General features: G+C 40.2%; 1 protein-coding gene across 2 annotated transcripts; it reads left to right on the top strand.

The window, feature by feature from the left end:
* The first annotated feature begins 459 nt into the window (after positions 1 to 459).
* Positions 460 to 9,658, top strand: smtna (smoothelin a). 2 transcript variants are annotated; one of them, XM_047044666.1, is made up of 8 exons: positions 460 to 583; positions 6,246 to 6,389; positions 6,627 to 6,702; positions 7,020 to 7,100; positions 7,286 to 7,331; positions 7,505 to 7,622; positions 7,742 to 7,893; positions 8,105 to 9,658. In XM_047044666.1, exons 2-8 carry the CDS (start codon positions 6,246 to 6,248, stop codon positions 8,250 to 8,252), a joined length of 765 nt encoding a protein of 254 aa, XP_046900622.1. In that variant the 5' UTR covers positions 460 to 583; the 3' UTR covers positions 8,253 to 9,658. The 2 variants fall into 2 exon arrangements, with proteins under 2 accessions (XP_046900622.1, XP_046900621.1); XM_047044665.1 differs by lacking the exon at positions 460 to 583 and adding an exon at positions 4,494 to 5,438.
* Positions 9,659 to 17,417: the final 7,759 nt, after the last annotated feature.

Genomic DNA, 17,417 nt, shown 5'->3' with positions numbered 1-17,417 from the left:
CAGCCTCCCGTCTCATGCCCTCCCATCTCATGCCCAAACTGTCCAACGGTAAATGCAGAGGGTCAAAAATACCAAATCGCGAATTATTGTACGGATGGAGTTAAAGGTAAATTCGTGAGCACGTTTGTTGCAATAAATTGAAAAACTTAACATTTTACTTTTTATCCATATAGTTTGCTGATTTCTGGATGTTTTCCCTGATGTTTACGTATTTTTAATGAAACCTGCAATGACTGCATCAGTGTTTTATGCTGACACTTGTTAGAGAATATTAGCTAACGTTACCTAGAGCAATTTATGGTTGCAGACTTTGATGGTTTCTTATTGTGATTTTCCTTAAGGTACACATCAGTGTCTCTAAAAAAAAGAACACACCGCAGATGACAAAATGCAAGGTGTGCTGTACCGACCATCATTGTCCCCCAACCGTCGTGGTTGTGCCTAACCTTAACCTCGACCTCTGCTACGACTCCTGGGGGGTATTCCAAGTAGCGGGTTTAATGAAAACTTTGAGTTGTTCAACCCTAAAAAGAGGCATACTCAGAGTTCCACGTTCCAGAAAGAGAGGTAACGGAACCTTTTGGTAAGTTTCCATGGTAACTTACTCCTTGAAACTAACCTGCTCGCTAGCAGGTTTTCCATGCCAAACTCTGCGTTTCTACCGATCCCCTCCCACTTTCTTAGCCTGATAGCGTTGGCAGACAAGGCATATCATTTCCTGGTTCAGCCGAGCGATCTCGAACAAAATTTAATTCGCTTAGTTATACGCCGGGAGACGATTTTAAGACTGCGGTTTGATGTACTTTAATTCCCTGATGAATACCTAAGTTAACGTTACCGTTTCCTATCACAATCTGTAATTTATATTAGCAACATTCTCAGCCCTTGGGTCTTCACCGATAGTGTTACTCGCCGTGGATTTGCACTCAGAATTGACCAAATGCCTTTTGGCACTGAAATAAAGACAAATAATTGAAATTATATTTGGTCTTTATTGCCTACAAATAAAAATCCAATAATGAGTAGCCTATTTCTATCGGCTATTGTTCCTACAATTTACATGATTCATATGATTCCTACAATTTACATGATGTAGGCTACCTTCCTGTAACTGTTATTTCAGCAAATCTATTTCAACATTGTTGGGGGTCAATATATTGGCCAAACAACCGAAACTAATTCCCCTATGGTTTGAAGGAAGATGGGAAACTGAACAGTGTATTAACATAAACCAAATAATGCCAATACCAATGGAATTACAGTTATTTGACTCTTTGGGTTAAATCAGAGCAAGAATGGTCAAATTAAGGTTAAATAATATATTCATTCTATCATATTGCAAATGAATGCAATCAATTTAGTTAACTTTTATGCCTACTCTACCATGATTATTGTAAACCAGAGATAGAAAGCATGAGGTGAGGAAGAAGGAGTAGGCCTAGGCCAAGCCAGAGCTGAGGAGAAGGTTTCAGGAGATCTAGAATCCACAGAACAATGCTTCACAATTCCTTTTATACCCAAGAAACACTACATTCACACTAGAATCTTGACCCGTACTTATCAACATGTCTAGTAATGCTATAGCAAGTTACAAAGATGTGAGAGCCATCAAGTTGAGACTCCATTCAGTAACTCCATATTTTACCATATTTTTAGGTGGGGGCAGGTGGATAGCCTTACAAGATCAGCCTTTATTCTTCTGCCCTATGTACAACATCTCTTGGTCAAAATAGAAATTCAGGAAATTCAACAATTAATATTAATGTAGGTTATTGCTCCTACAATTAACATCACCTGTGACCATGCATCCTCCTGTAACTGGTGTTCCAGTAAATCTTTTGGAAATTAGCCTTTATTCTTCTACCTTAAGTAAGCCTACACCATCTCTTGGTCAGTTTTTGGCACTTTCTTCACAAGGTGCAATTTGTACAACTCATTTACTTGTAACTGGGTAAACATGAGATTACATTAGCTACATTTCACAGTTCCACATGCAAAATTCACTTGCCATTAAATGAACATCTCACTGTATACAGCATCCATGCTCTGTTCAACAGGATCAGAATGTGCTAATCTTTTTTTAAATATTCATTATTCTCACAATGTCAGTGTAACTGACAATTCCGTACAAGCCTGTAAATAAAAGTAGATGTTGAGAGAACTACCAGTAGCTACATACATAATTCTCTGCATCGGTTTCTGCGGCAGCAGTCAATGTCTCTTCGTCATCTTAATCATCATCATCATCATCTTTTGATGAAAAACATTCTGTTGGGGAAAATGCTACATCAAATTGAAATAGGCACCAATTGATATTTCCTCAGTATCATGTCGAATATGATTAAAACTAAGGTGACGTCGAGGCTACAATCACAAGCGTATAGCCTAAGCAAAATATGCGTTACCGGTTCGTAGTATGTTTTAACATTTTATAAAACATTGAACACTTTTTCTCCTGTAATATTAGCAAACAGTGGGGTTAAATGTTCAATTTATGGACTGCCTATTGCCTTCAAATGTATGCATTGACTCGGCAGCAATTGTCTCCCACGCCACTTGTATACGCTGCTACAGCCGTGTTGCTTTTTTCCTGGAATGTGTTTGACCATAAACACGAAATAAAACTTGTATCTGAAGTTTGGTGGAGTATGCAAAGTTTTTTTTCGCCGTGTGCCATGATGGATCGCAGAATCGGAGCTCCATTGATGTTAATAGTTCTCATGCCCGCGCTTAACTCTGAGTTGACGTACTCCGAGTTGAGTTAACAAATTCATATCAGCTTTTCTGGAACTGAATTTTCAGAGTTTCCCATGTTAGAGTAACTCAACCCAAGAGTTCAGGGTTAATCTCAGAGTTTGTTAAACCCGCTACCTGGAATACCCCCCCTGGCCTTAAACTAATCCTAACATCAACCGTCGTTGTGACGCCTAAACTCAACCGGGCCTCCCAGGCTGCTGCCGTATAATGGATTTTAGTTTGTAGTCTAGCTAAAGGAGAAATAGCGGACCAGACAAGCTTTTATTTTAAAAGTAGAGGCATGAGATGGGAGGGCATGAGGCGGGAGCCATACACTCTTGGAATTAATTGTCGAAAATATATTTGCTTTTTCTAACCACTAGGTCAGAGGTCGGCAACCTGCGGCTCTAGAGCCGTATGTGGCTCTTCAGCGCCGCCCTAGTGGCTCCCTGGAGCTTTAAAAAAAATATGAAAATGGAGAAGATGGTGTTAACATATTTTTTGTTTTAACATCTTAAGGAGTAGAGTCACAGATATGTGATCGTTCGAAAGCGGGCCCCACAGAGTACTGTCACAGTGTGATTCTGAACATTCCAACCTACTATTTTCCGATAGACAAAACCTATATGACAAACGCTATAGGACATTTCAGCCTGACGTCACAACAACAAATATCTTACTTCCGGGTGGATAACATCAATCTTGGCTGGCGGTAGTAAACCTTAACAAGCCATTAAAGCCAACAGGATTTTCCATGTCATTTAACCACAAACACATTTTATGATTATTATGATTATAACACGTTTCATGATTATGATCTTGTGAACTGAAAAACGAGACGTTCCCGATGTCGATGCTGTTGATATTGTTAGCGAATAGTAATATTGTAACAGTGTATCAAACTCATAGTGACTGAGATCGCTAGCTAGCTAGCTACTGCTGTACTGTAGCTACAATATCCAACTTATTGATTAAAGATTTTCTGGACTGCGTGAGCTTTCTAGCAATCTGTATGCCTGGACACAATAATTTGCGTTCGGGGGTTAATAAAGTACCTATCTATCTTATCGACTACGGAAACGTTATCATATGGCTTCACATGTTACAATGAGGAGGCTAAAGCCTAATTTATACTTATGTCGCCAACACTTTTGAAATGGTCGCAGACAGAAAAAGAAAAGTGTCGCCCAGGCTGCTGCATTTATACTTTGGCAAACAGTCGCCTGTGCTCAAGGTTCGCGAGACGTAAACAGAATCATTTTACCGTTACATTCACAGCCATGGTTACATTGTTAACGCTTTGTAGCCTAGGTGATCAATCAGAGAAAATGGCTGTAGCTAATTTTGAGAGGCATTATAAAAGGTTTGGATATGTTCTAACTTGCTCCGCCAATCTCTCCTCTATTCCTTCCATCATAAACAGCTGTTGAGCGTTCATTGAAAATTCAAAACAATGTAGTCAACGATGCGTGCCGTCTATCTAGCCAATCACACTTGCGCGACACTACGTGACAACATCAGCGCTAATAGAAATTTCTCCTGGTAGGCGACACTTTCAAGCGACGGTTAAAAGTGTCGACCGTGACGCCATTTCTGTCGGCGATCTTTTCAAATGTGTCTGCAACCTATGTATAAATTGGGCTTAACAAGTAACACTAGCAGGAAGTAGCATTGCTACGAGTGTTATGCTAGGTTGCTAGGTAACGGAAGCTAGCTAGCTTTTTTAATGAATGCTCATTATGTATTTGTAGCCTACTTATCATTTTGATAGTAGCCTAATATAGCTAATATAGACACTTAGAGCATGTGTTGCCTTCATTATAAGGCTTATATAAGGCTTTTAATTTTTTGCGGCTCCAGACAGTATTGTTATTTTTTTTTCTTTGGTCCAATATGGCTCTTTCAACATTTTGGGTTGCCGACCCCTGCACTAGGTGGAGCCATTACTCCAACTCCATATTTGACCTCGAAATGCACCAGCCTTAATTTTGTAGTAAAGAATAACTCGATGGCAACATACTGTGTTTTGTGGAATCACATCCTCTGCCATATATGTGTGTGCGCGACTGTGTCCTGCTTGTCTCCATACAGGGTTGTCTGCTCCTTCTAACAAGCTGATGTTGAAGTGCTAGGCAGGTTTTTGCCTGAATAAGGCAGTGTTGTTTACCTCCCCCCTTTTTGCCGGAAACTTAACCCTTTCCTTTCTGTACCAAGTCATTTGTGTGTAGGGCTAACTCTCCAGGAGAAGGAACAAAGATTGTGTCAGAACAGTGTCATTACAAAGTCGGAACCCCCCACAGCCACGCATTATTATGTTTCTCGTGACATCATCTAAAGTCAATGGTGATGGAGAGTGTTGAGTAAAGAAGTGCGGGGAGGACAGATTGACTGACCTAGGATTCTCCCCAACCCTCCCAGAACGATGTCCCTTTTTCCTCCACCTTATTTGTACGCAAGCAATGACTGGTCCTCTCCCCTGCCATCCCCAACATCTCTCCAGATACTCTACTGAGGTAGGGTGGGGGCAGGGGTGTGGTTCTAGGCTACCACAAACCAGTCTTAGAAAGGGGAAAGAGCTGGGACTAACTGCTCATAGGCTGAGCTGACATGTAATTCTGAATTTTGTTGGGAGACAACATCCTTGGTAAATGTACTAAGCCATAGTATTGTGAGGACACCCACCAGCTGCACCCAGGAAACAGGTACGCAACACTGACAGCATATCATACATTACTGTAACTTATAACTCTTATCACATCTGGTCCTTTTTTACTTACTAATTAGTGTTCCTCTATATTCTAATCCAGCTCCTATCTGCTACTGCATAATAATTGCAATAGCTGGAATGTTTATTGTATAGTTTTTGAGGATTTTCCCTCAAAAGTTGTCTAGTTCTAAAGTTGAAGTTCTGCATGACTATATTTGTACGTGCTTCAGGCATTTTTGTGTGGAGCTCAGCCAGATGCTGAAAGAAATAACACACTTCACTGTTCGCACAAACATGTTTTGGAGGAGCATGGTTCAGTCAGTTTACATGTAGAATATCTGTTTATATTCAAATTACTCAACTTGACGTACGAGTCGAAGACGTTTTTTTAAAGAATTACTTAAAATATTCGCTGTCCTTGTTTCATGGAACAAGTGTAAGTACATATATGGGTGATGGTAAATAGAGATTTTTTTTTTTTTTATGCCAACTATGTCCTTCCCCATTTGGCACATCCACACATTCCTATTCTCCTTAAAATAAAATAAATATTTCACACAGACATCTGTTGTTTTCCCCTTGTCCACTTGTTTTCTGCCTCTTCAGTGAAAAATTTAAATCATGTGTTTTTGTGTATGTAGGTTTAATGTATGTGTGTAGAATTGATATGTTAATTTTTTTTGTGTATAAGCAATATAGGTGATGTAGCTGTGCCCATGTCCTTCACCATGAGTGTTTACAAATATTTAAACTACAATAGTTACATACCTCCTTATCTCCATCTGATTTATATCATATTAAGATGGAGGTAGGACCAGATGAGCGAGGGGCGGAGCCCACATTGATCCAAGAGACCTCAGAGACAACCCCCACGGAGAGCCTGTCAGACCCACTGACCAGTCAAGCCTTGGCTGCTATAGAGGATGAAGCAGAGCTGAATAAACTGGTGACATACTGGCTGTCAGACTGTAGTAATTTGCTTTGTTTGTGTGATCTCCTGAAACAGTTTATCTGAGGATATTAGACTTGCAGTAGCAGTGTCTTAAATTAGCTTTAAAACATGCCTAAACAACCCTAAAACTGGTGTAATCAACTGTTTTCCATGTATTTTAAAATTAAGTATACTGTGTTACTTGAATGTAAAGAATTTTGCGACTCTTTAAAAAAAAGTTATCTCTGGCAGCTGGACAAGGCAGTCAATTTTGAGGTCAGGCAAATGATCCGTGCTGCATTGAGAGAACTGCTCAGGAGTAAGCGAGGTAAGATGATCTAATTAAAAGGGCAATATTCCCTCTGATGAACAGTCTTTCTTTAATGTCTTGTGACTGTACTACCAGAAACAGCGATACTGCTATACTGACAATCATAAACTCATCATTGTATATTTTTCATGTTCTTTAATTTTTGTTGTTTTTGTCACGTATTGTTTGTTTACATTTTATTATGCTACATACTCTATCTCTCATGTAAATTGAAAAAACAGCTCTAATAAAACATAGTTCACTGTATTAATTTGCTTCCTCTCTCTTTCATGTTCCTGTCATTCACATCTCTTTATTCTCTTGTTTCTTCTTAGACAAGCGGGAGCAGGAGCGTGGGCCCAGGCTGCAGAGCTTGAGTAAAGCTGGCGCAGCAGGGATGGGGTTGAATAGAGGAGGTCAGACCCGCCTCATAAACCACCTTCTGAAAACACACATCAAGTTCTCACTAACTGCACATGTACAGAACCACATACTTTCGCACTGCCTCTGTCTCTCTAATTTTCAAAGACAAATGGTGTTTGATTATGTATAATTTCCACTCTGCTTCCTTCATTGCCTTTTTATCCCTGGGTTTTCACAGTAGGGACAATACACTGCCAATTCTCAGGACCCAAGACAGAAGCCAGGTGAGTCATTCGCCCATGTGCCAATGTTTAGCCCAGAGCAGTTGCTGCCCTCCAAACCAAGCACACAGCCCCTCTATCTCTGCCAACATGATGATATTATCGGTGTTTACCCTAGGCCATTTTGTTTGTGAGGGAAAGTGTAATGTTCCAGCAAGCATGTCCTCTCTCCTCAGTGTAATGAAACCCTCTGTGGCTTCTGCCCCCCACTCCCCTGCCCCTGTCGCACCTAATACTAAAAACATCAAGCAGATGTTACTGGATTGGTGCAGGATCAAAACAGAACCATATGAGGTGCAGTTAAGGTTCCCTCTCTCCCTCGAGATAAACTTGTGTTATCTTGAGTTAACAGCATGGTACCAGTACCCTTACTGGTTCAGTATACCACTTAATTTTGCCTTTACTCTATACAGGGGGTTAACATCCAGAACTTCTCCTCCAGCTGGAGTGATGGAATAGCTTTCTGTGCCTTGGTTCACCGTTTTTTTCCAGACGCCTTTGAATACTCCATTCTCAATCCTACCAAACGCAGGGAAAACTTTAAGCTGGCATTTAGCACTGCTGAGTGAGTTATTTCCCGACCTTTGACATAGAACCTTCAAACATAAACAATACATCACTTGACACTAACAAAACTGTATTTCCTTCAGTGTCTAAAAACAATCCAGGCCAGAGGTTGATTAGTCTTGATTAAACACACTTTCTGCTGTCCTTAGCAAACCAGTCCACATCATTCTCTTGCTGTACTTCTCTTTCTTACTCTCCCTGGACTGTAGGAGGTTAGCAGACTGCCCCCCTCTGTTGGATGTTAATGACTTGCTGCGAATGGATGAGCCTGATTGGAAATGTGTGTATACCTACATCCAGGAGTTTTACCGCTGTCTGGTGGAGAAAGGCCTGGTCAAAACCAAGAAGAGACCCTAGCGATGTCAGATATCACCTTATCAGGAGAGGTGTAGTGTAATAAGGTCATGCATGTATCACAGAAAAATACATGTTTTGTGTGTTCACCAAAACTGTTGTATAATAGATCGTTTTCAGTTTGAAATTGCCTACACTTCTCATTTGTTATGCTTCTAGTGCTGCATATGCCCACAGACCATGTCTATGTACTGGTTGCATGCATTATCTTATGCTTATCTGTGTAAGTGTTTCTAGAGGACAGCTGGCACTTAGGATCAGTATATCAGTGTTTCCCCTACGCTGATTTTGTCGTGGCGGCCCGCCACGGCTAAATTTCTGCCGCCACGGTATCAGAAATAAAAATCTGTACAAGATTTTAGGCCGTTTATCAGCAGTGATTGTTAGAGTGCATGTCGGAGAATAGCACGGAAACGCGCTTCACAGCGCAGTTGAGATTGCGTGTGTGCATCCTTGAGAACTGTAAGTCGTATAACTTATGTTTTCAGTTCATTAAAGCCTGTTATTGTATTAGTCTACAGTTATTGGAAATCTAAGTTAACTGCTGATTTTCGTTGTTTGTATTCTTCCCCTGCTAGCATAATTGCATGTCTGTTGATTCGATAGCGATTGCTGCCCTTGCTTACGTTTGTATTTTAGGTGCATTATTATGCTGAAGTACTTTTTATTAATAGTAGATATTTTGTTATTATTTGCTACAGAATGCTTAGCCTATCAAGATCAAATGAAGCCAACAGTGTACATGCTTTCGAGTACCTTGATCGATAGGCTTGGCTACTGACCATTTACAATAAGTTGTTACGTCAATTATTAATTGGCAGCATATTTCTGCCATTTAGAACATACTTTAAGTGGCCTAACTGTATTGCTTTACGGAAAATAGGACAAAAATATATGCAATACTAGAAAGGTACATTTCCTGAAGAAAATGTGTGTGTTTGCTGAGAACAGTTGAAGAGATGAATAGTGAAGGTTTTTAAAAGTTAGTAAAAGAGGTATGTGCTTTAAAAACAAAATGGTGAAAAAGTGTTAAAAGTATGTCTGTCATTGTTATGCATTGCAATAATTTCTTACTGTTGAAAAAGGAGAAAAAAAGAGTTATGAAAACAGTATCTTATTGACTTTCATACATGTTTAAGCATTAAAAGTTTTAACGACTGAGTAACAGAAAGAAGTTTGGAGTTAGAAAAATGGACAAATATAGTGATTAAGATGTATATTGCATAACAGTTATCGATATCATAGCAGACAAAAGTATGTCAGCAGTATGACTGTGAAAAAAAAGTGTTGCTTTGAAATCAAAATGGTGCGATAGTGTTAAAAGTATATCTGTCATTGTTATGCATTGCAATATTTTCTTACTGTTGAAAATTGAGAAAAAACTGTGATGAAAAGAGCATCTTCTTTATTTTCATACAATTAAAAGGGTTAAAAGTATTAAAGAATGAAAGACTGAGAAACAGAAAAAAGTTTTAAGTTAGAAAAATAAGCAAATATAGTGATGAAGAGGATAGTGCATACCAGTTATCAATATCATAGCAGACAAAAGTATGTCAGCAGGATGAAGGTGAAAAAAGTGTTGCTTTGAAACCAGAATGGTGAGACAGTGTTAAAGGTATATCTGTCATTGTTATGCATTGAAATATCTTCTTACGGTTGACAAAGGAGAAAAAATAGTGAAATGAAAAGGGTATCTTAGAGCTCAATGCTCTTAAGACAGTCACCCCCATTACCCTGTGCAACCCCAGTCAACACTGAGTCCTTCCGCGATTGGGAACTAAACATCAGCTCCCTCACCAAGAAAGCACAACAGAGGATGTACTTCCTTAGCCTGGCTCTGCTTCTGTACTAGGTCTGGGAGCTCGGCTCTTAAGTCGGTTTCCAGAAACACATTTTTTGTAGGTCCAATCAGTGAACAGAGGGAGTGGCTGAGAACGATGACGTTAATGTCGTGCACTTGTTTGAGTAGTTCAGTAATGGCGGCGGAGAAAGATGCGAGCGAAACTATTCTGCGGTTGTGGCAACGCTGCCGAATATAGGTTAAAGCCGGAGCAAGAACATTCCTTGCTGAGTTTCGTTGGTGGCCATGATGTTGTGGCCCTCCTCCCCACGGGGTTCGGGAAAGTTAGATTTTCCAGCTACGGCAGCTAGCTCCGTTACAGTAGCGGTGAAGGAGTTGGCTAAGGCGAACGCTTGCGATTGGTTATGGCAAATCCGAGTGGCTCTGGGCGGATCCAATAGTTAAACATAACTTCAACAGAGGACCCGCCTTCAAGGAAGTTAACGTTTGTCAATGGAGAGATCCCAGACCCTCTGTACAGATGAAATGTACGAGGGTCTGGTTAGGACCAGGCTAGTACTTCCTACCAGCAGCGGCCGGCTCATAGAGGGCGCTAAGGCGCCGCCCCACCACTGCTGCATCACATTCCGACCTGTAACTTAATTTAAAAAGACTTAAAAAGAAAGAAAAACATATCTAATGAGTAAAGTCAATATTATATAGCTAATAGAATATTGAATCTGCAAAGAAATGTGGAAGAAAAAAAGATATACGTTGTCTAAAGTTAGCTGATAGGCTTCGTATTTCCGGCTGGGCGCAAGTTACTTGGGAGCCCCATTGACTGTCGTTATAAGTTGTACATGCGTAGTTCGCTCCTCTCAATGCAAGAGATAGGACCAGAGAATGTCTAATAAAGTAAACAGGCTCTGATAGGACCTCGCCGGGGCGCAGAACACCTGCGCCCCAAACTGCTGATTTACTAGAGGGCTTGTCAAGTACATTATGATAGGGCCTGTTATGTATGTCACATCCAATCACATCACTCAACACATTTAAGAAGTTTATTTACGTTGTCATGGTGTTCTCTCAGAACAGAACTTGTAGCTACCATAGCTCCAGCGTTATACAACTAGCTAGCTACCTAACTATGGAGGATTATAGGGGCCAAAACTAAATAAATAAATACTTGGATAAATAAATAATTATATAACACAAAACTTAAATAAATGACACAAAATATATAAATGTTACATGTATTTGTGTGTATATAGATATATGTTTACGTTTTCATGTGTTTACATTTATTCATTTATACTTACATTTATTCATTTATACTTACATTTATTTATTTATACTTACATTTATTTATTTATACTTACATTTATGTATTTATACTTACATTTATCCACGGTGAAACTTCCTGCAGCAAAATAAATCTGTCGTCCCCCCGTCACCAAGTCAGGGGGCGGGTCAAAGCCTCTGATTGGTGAATGAACAGTATTACACACCAGGCAGGCTCAACCAGTCGATCAAGCTCTCTTCAAGCTAGAGGGATCCTCTATCGCCTCACTCTACAGCTGCTAGGGGTGTGCGACACTGCACGATGTGGTATAGATCCGATACCAAGGAGTAAATACAGGGCCAGTATTGCCAATACCGATATGGCATTATGAGTTTGAGCGAAGTTAGACGGTGTTTGCACAACCACTATGATGTAAAGGGAGTTGTGTACTCAGTGTGGAATGAAACTTAAGTATCGATCTTATCACGCTATCAATCAGGCTATTGATACCAACGTTGGTATCGATAGTTGCCGGGTTTCCCAACCCGGCCACTGTCGGTCTTAAGATCGATATGCCCACCCCTATGCTGTATCATCTCGCTGAGGATCGTGAACACATTTTCATTGATGTCTGTGTCAGTTAGGGCCAATATCATTCCTATAATTTCGGCGAAGCTCTCAATATGATGTAAAAAAAAAAGTGAACTGGCAGGTGCCTCCATCTCTTCAGCTTCCGCCAACATTTCGACCACTGTAGCATTCAATATTTCATTCATTGAATCCGCACAAGGTGCTGCCACCTTGGAATAGTCAAAAGCAGTCGATTCAAGTTGAACCACCAATCAGAGGCTTTGACCCGCCCCCTGACTTTGTGACGGGGGACGACAGATTTATTTTGCTGCAGGAAGTTTCACCGTGGATAAATGTAAGTGTAAGTATAAATAAATAAATGTAAGTATAAATAAATAAATGTAAGTATAAATGAATAAATGTAAACACATATATATATACACACAAATGCATGTAACATTTATATATTTGGTGTCATTTATTTAAGCTTTGTGTTATATAATTATTTATTTATCCAAGTATTTATTTAATTTTGGCCCCTATAATCCTCCATACCTAACGTCGTGATGGAAACTTGCAATTCAGTCAAGTCGCTTAAAAATACGCCCTTTGAAAAAATAAATGTTGGACCTGATCGGCGAGGCCAATTTTCACCCTACGTCACACGACTGTCAAGCTCAATTTCGCATGTCGGTTGCAAAAGACAAACTTCTCCCGGGTACAGAATAATACACTTGGAGTGTCGATCAGGTCATCATATGTATCTGTTCACTGGATTACAGGGCTTGACATTAACTTTTTGAGGCACTTGTCATTTGGGCAAGTATATTTACGTTTCACTTGTCAATGCACTAAAGTCACTTGGATACCTTTATAAAGCCTGACCAAGTGATCGGGCAAAACTAGCCTGGCTAACGGAGGTCGCTTCCTCAGGCAAATGATGAATGAAACAGGCTTGGTTAAAGAAATCCGAGAAGCTGGCTAGTGCTATCTTCAGCAGGCTCGTTTCTACGATAGGTAGTCCGCCCTGACGTTTCTGGTGTAGGCTATAATGGAGTGAAGTACAACATGTGTACACTACCAGTGAGTGAGGCTATGATCTAAAACAGTGTAACGGGGACACAGTCTCACTCAGATTGCCAGTTTAAACAAATCACAAAAATAATCGGACCAGCTGGCTGCCGCTCGACTATACGGTCTGTACTGTAATGGGCGACATTCTCACTCAAATTTCAAGACTTTCGTGACCCAAATCATCTGAACGGAGACGATCTTTTGATTAAAGACAAGTTCCTTAACCTCTGTTGTCATCGCCGATAAAAAGTAAATACTGTTAGGAAGCATTTGTTTGTAGGTAACGAACGATAGACGTAGCTAGTTTCGCCGTTCTATGGCAGCCATGATGATGACAGTCGTAGCTAGCCTTGTAAATAGGGAGGACAGACCAAAAATCTCCTATCAGTTTTGCTCCGTTTTTCTTTCAATTCCGTATGTAACCTAACGTAACTTAAACTTATCCGAAGTCAGATTTCAGTTACCTCTATTAGTTTTCTCACAAATCCCGTTTTTAGGCGTGATTTGAGGTAATTTTTTGAGACGTTCCACCGCTTTAAGCCTTGAGTTTTGTGGCACTGTCAGCCCAAATAGTGTCCTAGGGCCAAATAGTGTCCCACCTGACGTCACAATGCCGTGACGCGTCCGTCGCTATACCGACCTTAAATTCCTGAGATATCTACGCGTGCTAGCAGGAAACTGTCATGGTTGCTATACTGGTTACTAGGTAGGAAGTTTTGTATTTAGGCTTATTTAAACCAGTTTATTCTACTCTACTATTTAAAGTTTTGACTCGTTCGACATTCCCAAGACAGCAACATGCGCAGGTAGACTACTATTCGTGTTGCCTTCCCGGTCTGTTAAAATTTATGCTAACTAAGTGAATTATTTTGACGAAAACAACTAACCAGCTAGCACCAGCTATCAAACGAGTCAAAACTTTAAATAGTAGAGTAGAATAAACTGGTTTAAATAAGCCTAAATACAAAACTTCCTACCTAGTAACCAGTATAGCAACCATGACAGTTTCCTGCTAGCACGCGTAGAAATCTCAGGAATTTAAGGTCGGCATAGCGACGGACGCGTCCTTGCTTCGGAACGGCATTGTGACGTCAGGTAGGACACTATTTGGCCCTAGGACACTATTTGGCCTGACAGCACCGAGAAGCTGTCAAGCTCCCTTTAAGAACGCCATTGTTCTACGTCACAGAGCTCTGCTTCTAGCCAGGGCGGGAAATATGACTTACATTTGTCATTTAGCAGATGCTCTTATCAGATTCTCTGCTCTTATCCAGACTTACATTCTTTGTACATTGCAAGCTAATGCGGTGTCCAGTACTTCGCTATAAATAATTATGTTAAATCGAGACCACAAATATGCAAATGTTTGTCCCGTTTAGCATTACTGCTGTAATGTAAATTTCTGGCCACTTGGGGGTGTATTTAACGTTGAACAGGGTGTTTGTGTGCCCTTGTTGTGACATTGCCCATTATTTTCAAATACCTTGATTTGAACACGTCTGTTTGTTTATGATGGATAAAAAGTATACACTAATCGTATTATAAATAATCTACATTATTTATAGGGATATGAAACTTATGGTCCAAAATTTAGTCATTGCCTGTGAAAAAAACTACAGGTTGATAGCTCTCAGAGGACAATTGGGCACCTCTGCATCCATGGTGAAGGTTCAGGGGAGCAACTTTTATCTATTACTTCTATACTAGCTATGACATTTGGCTTAACAGGGAGTCACCCCATTACAGGGCCCCCTGTCTCATATCACCAAACTGTACTACTTACATTTACATTTATTCATTTAGCAGACGCTTTTATCCAAAGCGACTTCCAAGAAAGGTAAGGGGGTTTTCGGGGCAAGTAAAAAAAAAAACTCTGCTTCGCGTCGTGCCTAACAACTCCCCTTACCTGTTCTAAAATCAGCGTAAACCACGGCCTCTTGGGGCTTATTGCTTAATTAACTAAAAGAGAATACAACAGTTTAAATCAGCTTCTAATCCTACCTGTATCTACTTTTATAGACATAGTCCGTTTTAATATTGCAAAGCTAAGTCTGTCTGTGTCCGCACAGGCCCACTTGATCAGACAACCCAATGCTAAAACCAAACAAATACTACTACTACTTACCCAATGCAGCTATCAGATATTATGGCAGACCATTTGGCTTAACAGGGAGTCACCCCCTACTGGGGCCCCCTGTCTCATATCACAAAATGGTCCATCATGAATATCCTCAAGCTACCACAAAGCCTGAATATTACAAACCAATATCTAAATGACACACTGCAAAGCTAAGTCTGTCAGTGCCGCACAGGCCCACTTGATCAGACAACCCAATGCTAAAACCAAACAAATTAGTATTTACCCAATACAGTCTGAATATAACATACCAATTGCAAGACTACAAACCTATTTATAAATCCTTTCACAGATGTCCGAGCTGAGGCGAGAACTTCAGCTTTTCTATCTGGATCTAACCCTGACAACCATTCCCAGGACCTATTCTGCTTAAACATGACCATACCCTCTAAAGCTATTTTACTTGCCCTGAACTTTGATCTAATCAAATATCCCAAAATCCCTCTCCCATGAAACATTTGTTTTGGGCACTGATCTGAGGACATGATACTGATCTTCAGACACATCATCATACCGTCCATGTTCCAAGTGGTCCGCTACCAACCTACAGCAAACTTTCACTAAACTAGAGTCATAGCATCAAACTCTTCTGATGTTGACTCCAACAACCTATCTAAGATGGGTCCTCTGTGGATGTCTACATCCTCAAACAGAGTGACCTCACCCTTCATAAACTGCCTGCTGTCTGCCTGCCACTCTCTAAGCTTTATAACAAGCGTTCTATACCATTGCTAATACATGTTCAGTAGGCGCCCATATATGGGAAAACTTTCTGGGGCCGTGGTGGGGCCCAGCCGCGATGCCAGCAATAATCATGTTTCTTCCTAAATATTTTAAGAAATGATAACTAATTTTATTTTGAACTGAAATACTCACGATTAGGGCCTACTTAAAAAAAGCAAACATAAACATTGTATTGTTGGCTTAACGGTTGAAGACCTCACCCTTTGTAACGAGTGGTGCGAACGCAGGGTTGGACCAAGTGTTGATTATTAAACAGAGTCAGGGTACAGGACAGACTACACAACACAACGCTAGACGCTAGTTAGCCGGTGACAATGCTAGATAATGGTTGTTGTTGCTTGCTTTCCAGTCAACTTCGAAAGATGCTCCCAGCCAGGCTGCAGAGACCATCGATACATCTATGGCAGAGACGAGCAGCAGTAGCCACGATGCTAGCCAAGAGGAAGCTAGTTTGAGCAAAGCTGATACTGAGAAAGCGCATGTTCTGCATTGCTCATTGCTCTGAGGATATTCTGCACTTTACCTTAACCACTTAACTGTGGCAGGAGGAGAAAGGTCCTTAAGTAAACTCAAAATCATAAAAATGACTATGTAGAAATGAGAGAGAGCACACGTACATGCGTTAATATAAGTAGCCTAAAGACCTATTAGGGGGGGGCCCATTCACTGGACTTTTTCAGGGGCCCAGCCATTTCTATGGGCGGCCCTGCCAGTAGGCCTACAGTATTTGGTCATTTAAATTGGTCATTTTGTCCGGTAAAGTTACATCTTTCCTCTTGTGGGTTTTGCTTTTATCTTTTACCCTAAAACAAACATTTGGAATTGCAAGCTGTCAATATTCTGCTCTAATCTCTCTCTGTTTTGAGCTCTGCATTTACCTGCTCGAACAATTGCAAATTCCCTTTACATCGAACTTCAAGGTGATCTATGTGATTGTCTTTCCTCTTAATTTTTCTATGTATGTTACGTAGGCTACGTTGACCAGACTTTTCTTTCTTTCTCAGCCTGGTATATTTAAAGCCACATATATTTACGTTCCTTAGTTGATTTATCTACTTCTACTATTTGGTACTCTATATTAGTGGCGTTAACAATGCTAACGTGTTCCTGTAAACCAATTACTAAATCATTAGCTTCTCTAACATCAAAAATGTCATTTTGACTTGTCTCATTGGCATCATGAGACGCTTGGGCGGAGTTTCTACAACTTCACGCCCATATTATGGAGGCAGTAGCTCAAACACCACACCGAGACACGATTCTTTATCACTAACTCTGACTAAATTATCAAATCGTTTCATCACTTTACTTACAACAGTATGTACTCTGTTCCATATTTTATCATCAAAGTCATGTTTGTGGAGTTTAAAGTTATTTTTTAATTATATTAAACGTTACAAGGTGCGCTGGCATTTGAAATACTAATTTGTGACTACGCGTGATAATGTCGATCATGATCCCATTTGTTAAGGTTTCTAATGGTAATTTACCACAAACCCTAAGACTATTTGGATCTAAAATGATACCTAAACTTTTGCAAGTGGCTATGTGTTGCTCCCCCTCACCTATGAATGCAATTTC

This window comes from Hypomesus transpacificus, chromosome 22, assembly GCF_021917145.1.
Source record: "Hypomesus transpacificus isolate Combined female chromosome 22, fHypTra1, whole genome shotgun sequence".
NCBI lineage: Eukaryota > Metazoa > Chordata > Actinopteri > Osmeriformes > Osmeridae > Hypomesus > Hypomesus transpacificus.
Note: the sequence above shows the minus strand (reverse complement) of the source record. Positions and strands in the feature narration are given on the sequence as shown.

What these genes read in the sequence shown, in the direction of transcription:
- smtna (XM_047044666.1), top strand. Translation starts at nt 6,246, where the DNA reads ATGGAGGTAGGACCAGATGAGCGAGGGGCGGAGCCCACATTGATCCAA. An exon ending in GGACCCAAGACAGAAGCCAG is followed by an intron (nt 7,332 to 7,504) that starts GTGAGTCATTCG and finishes CTCTCTCCTCAG; the next exon opens with TGTAATGAAACCCTCTGTGG. An exon ending in CTGGCATTTAGCACTGCTGA is followed by an intron (nt 7,894 to 8,104) that starts GTGAGTTATTTC and finishes CCTGGACTGTAG; the next exon opens with GAGGTTAGCAGACTGCCCCC.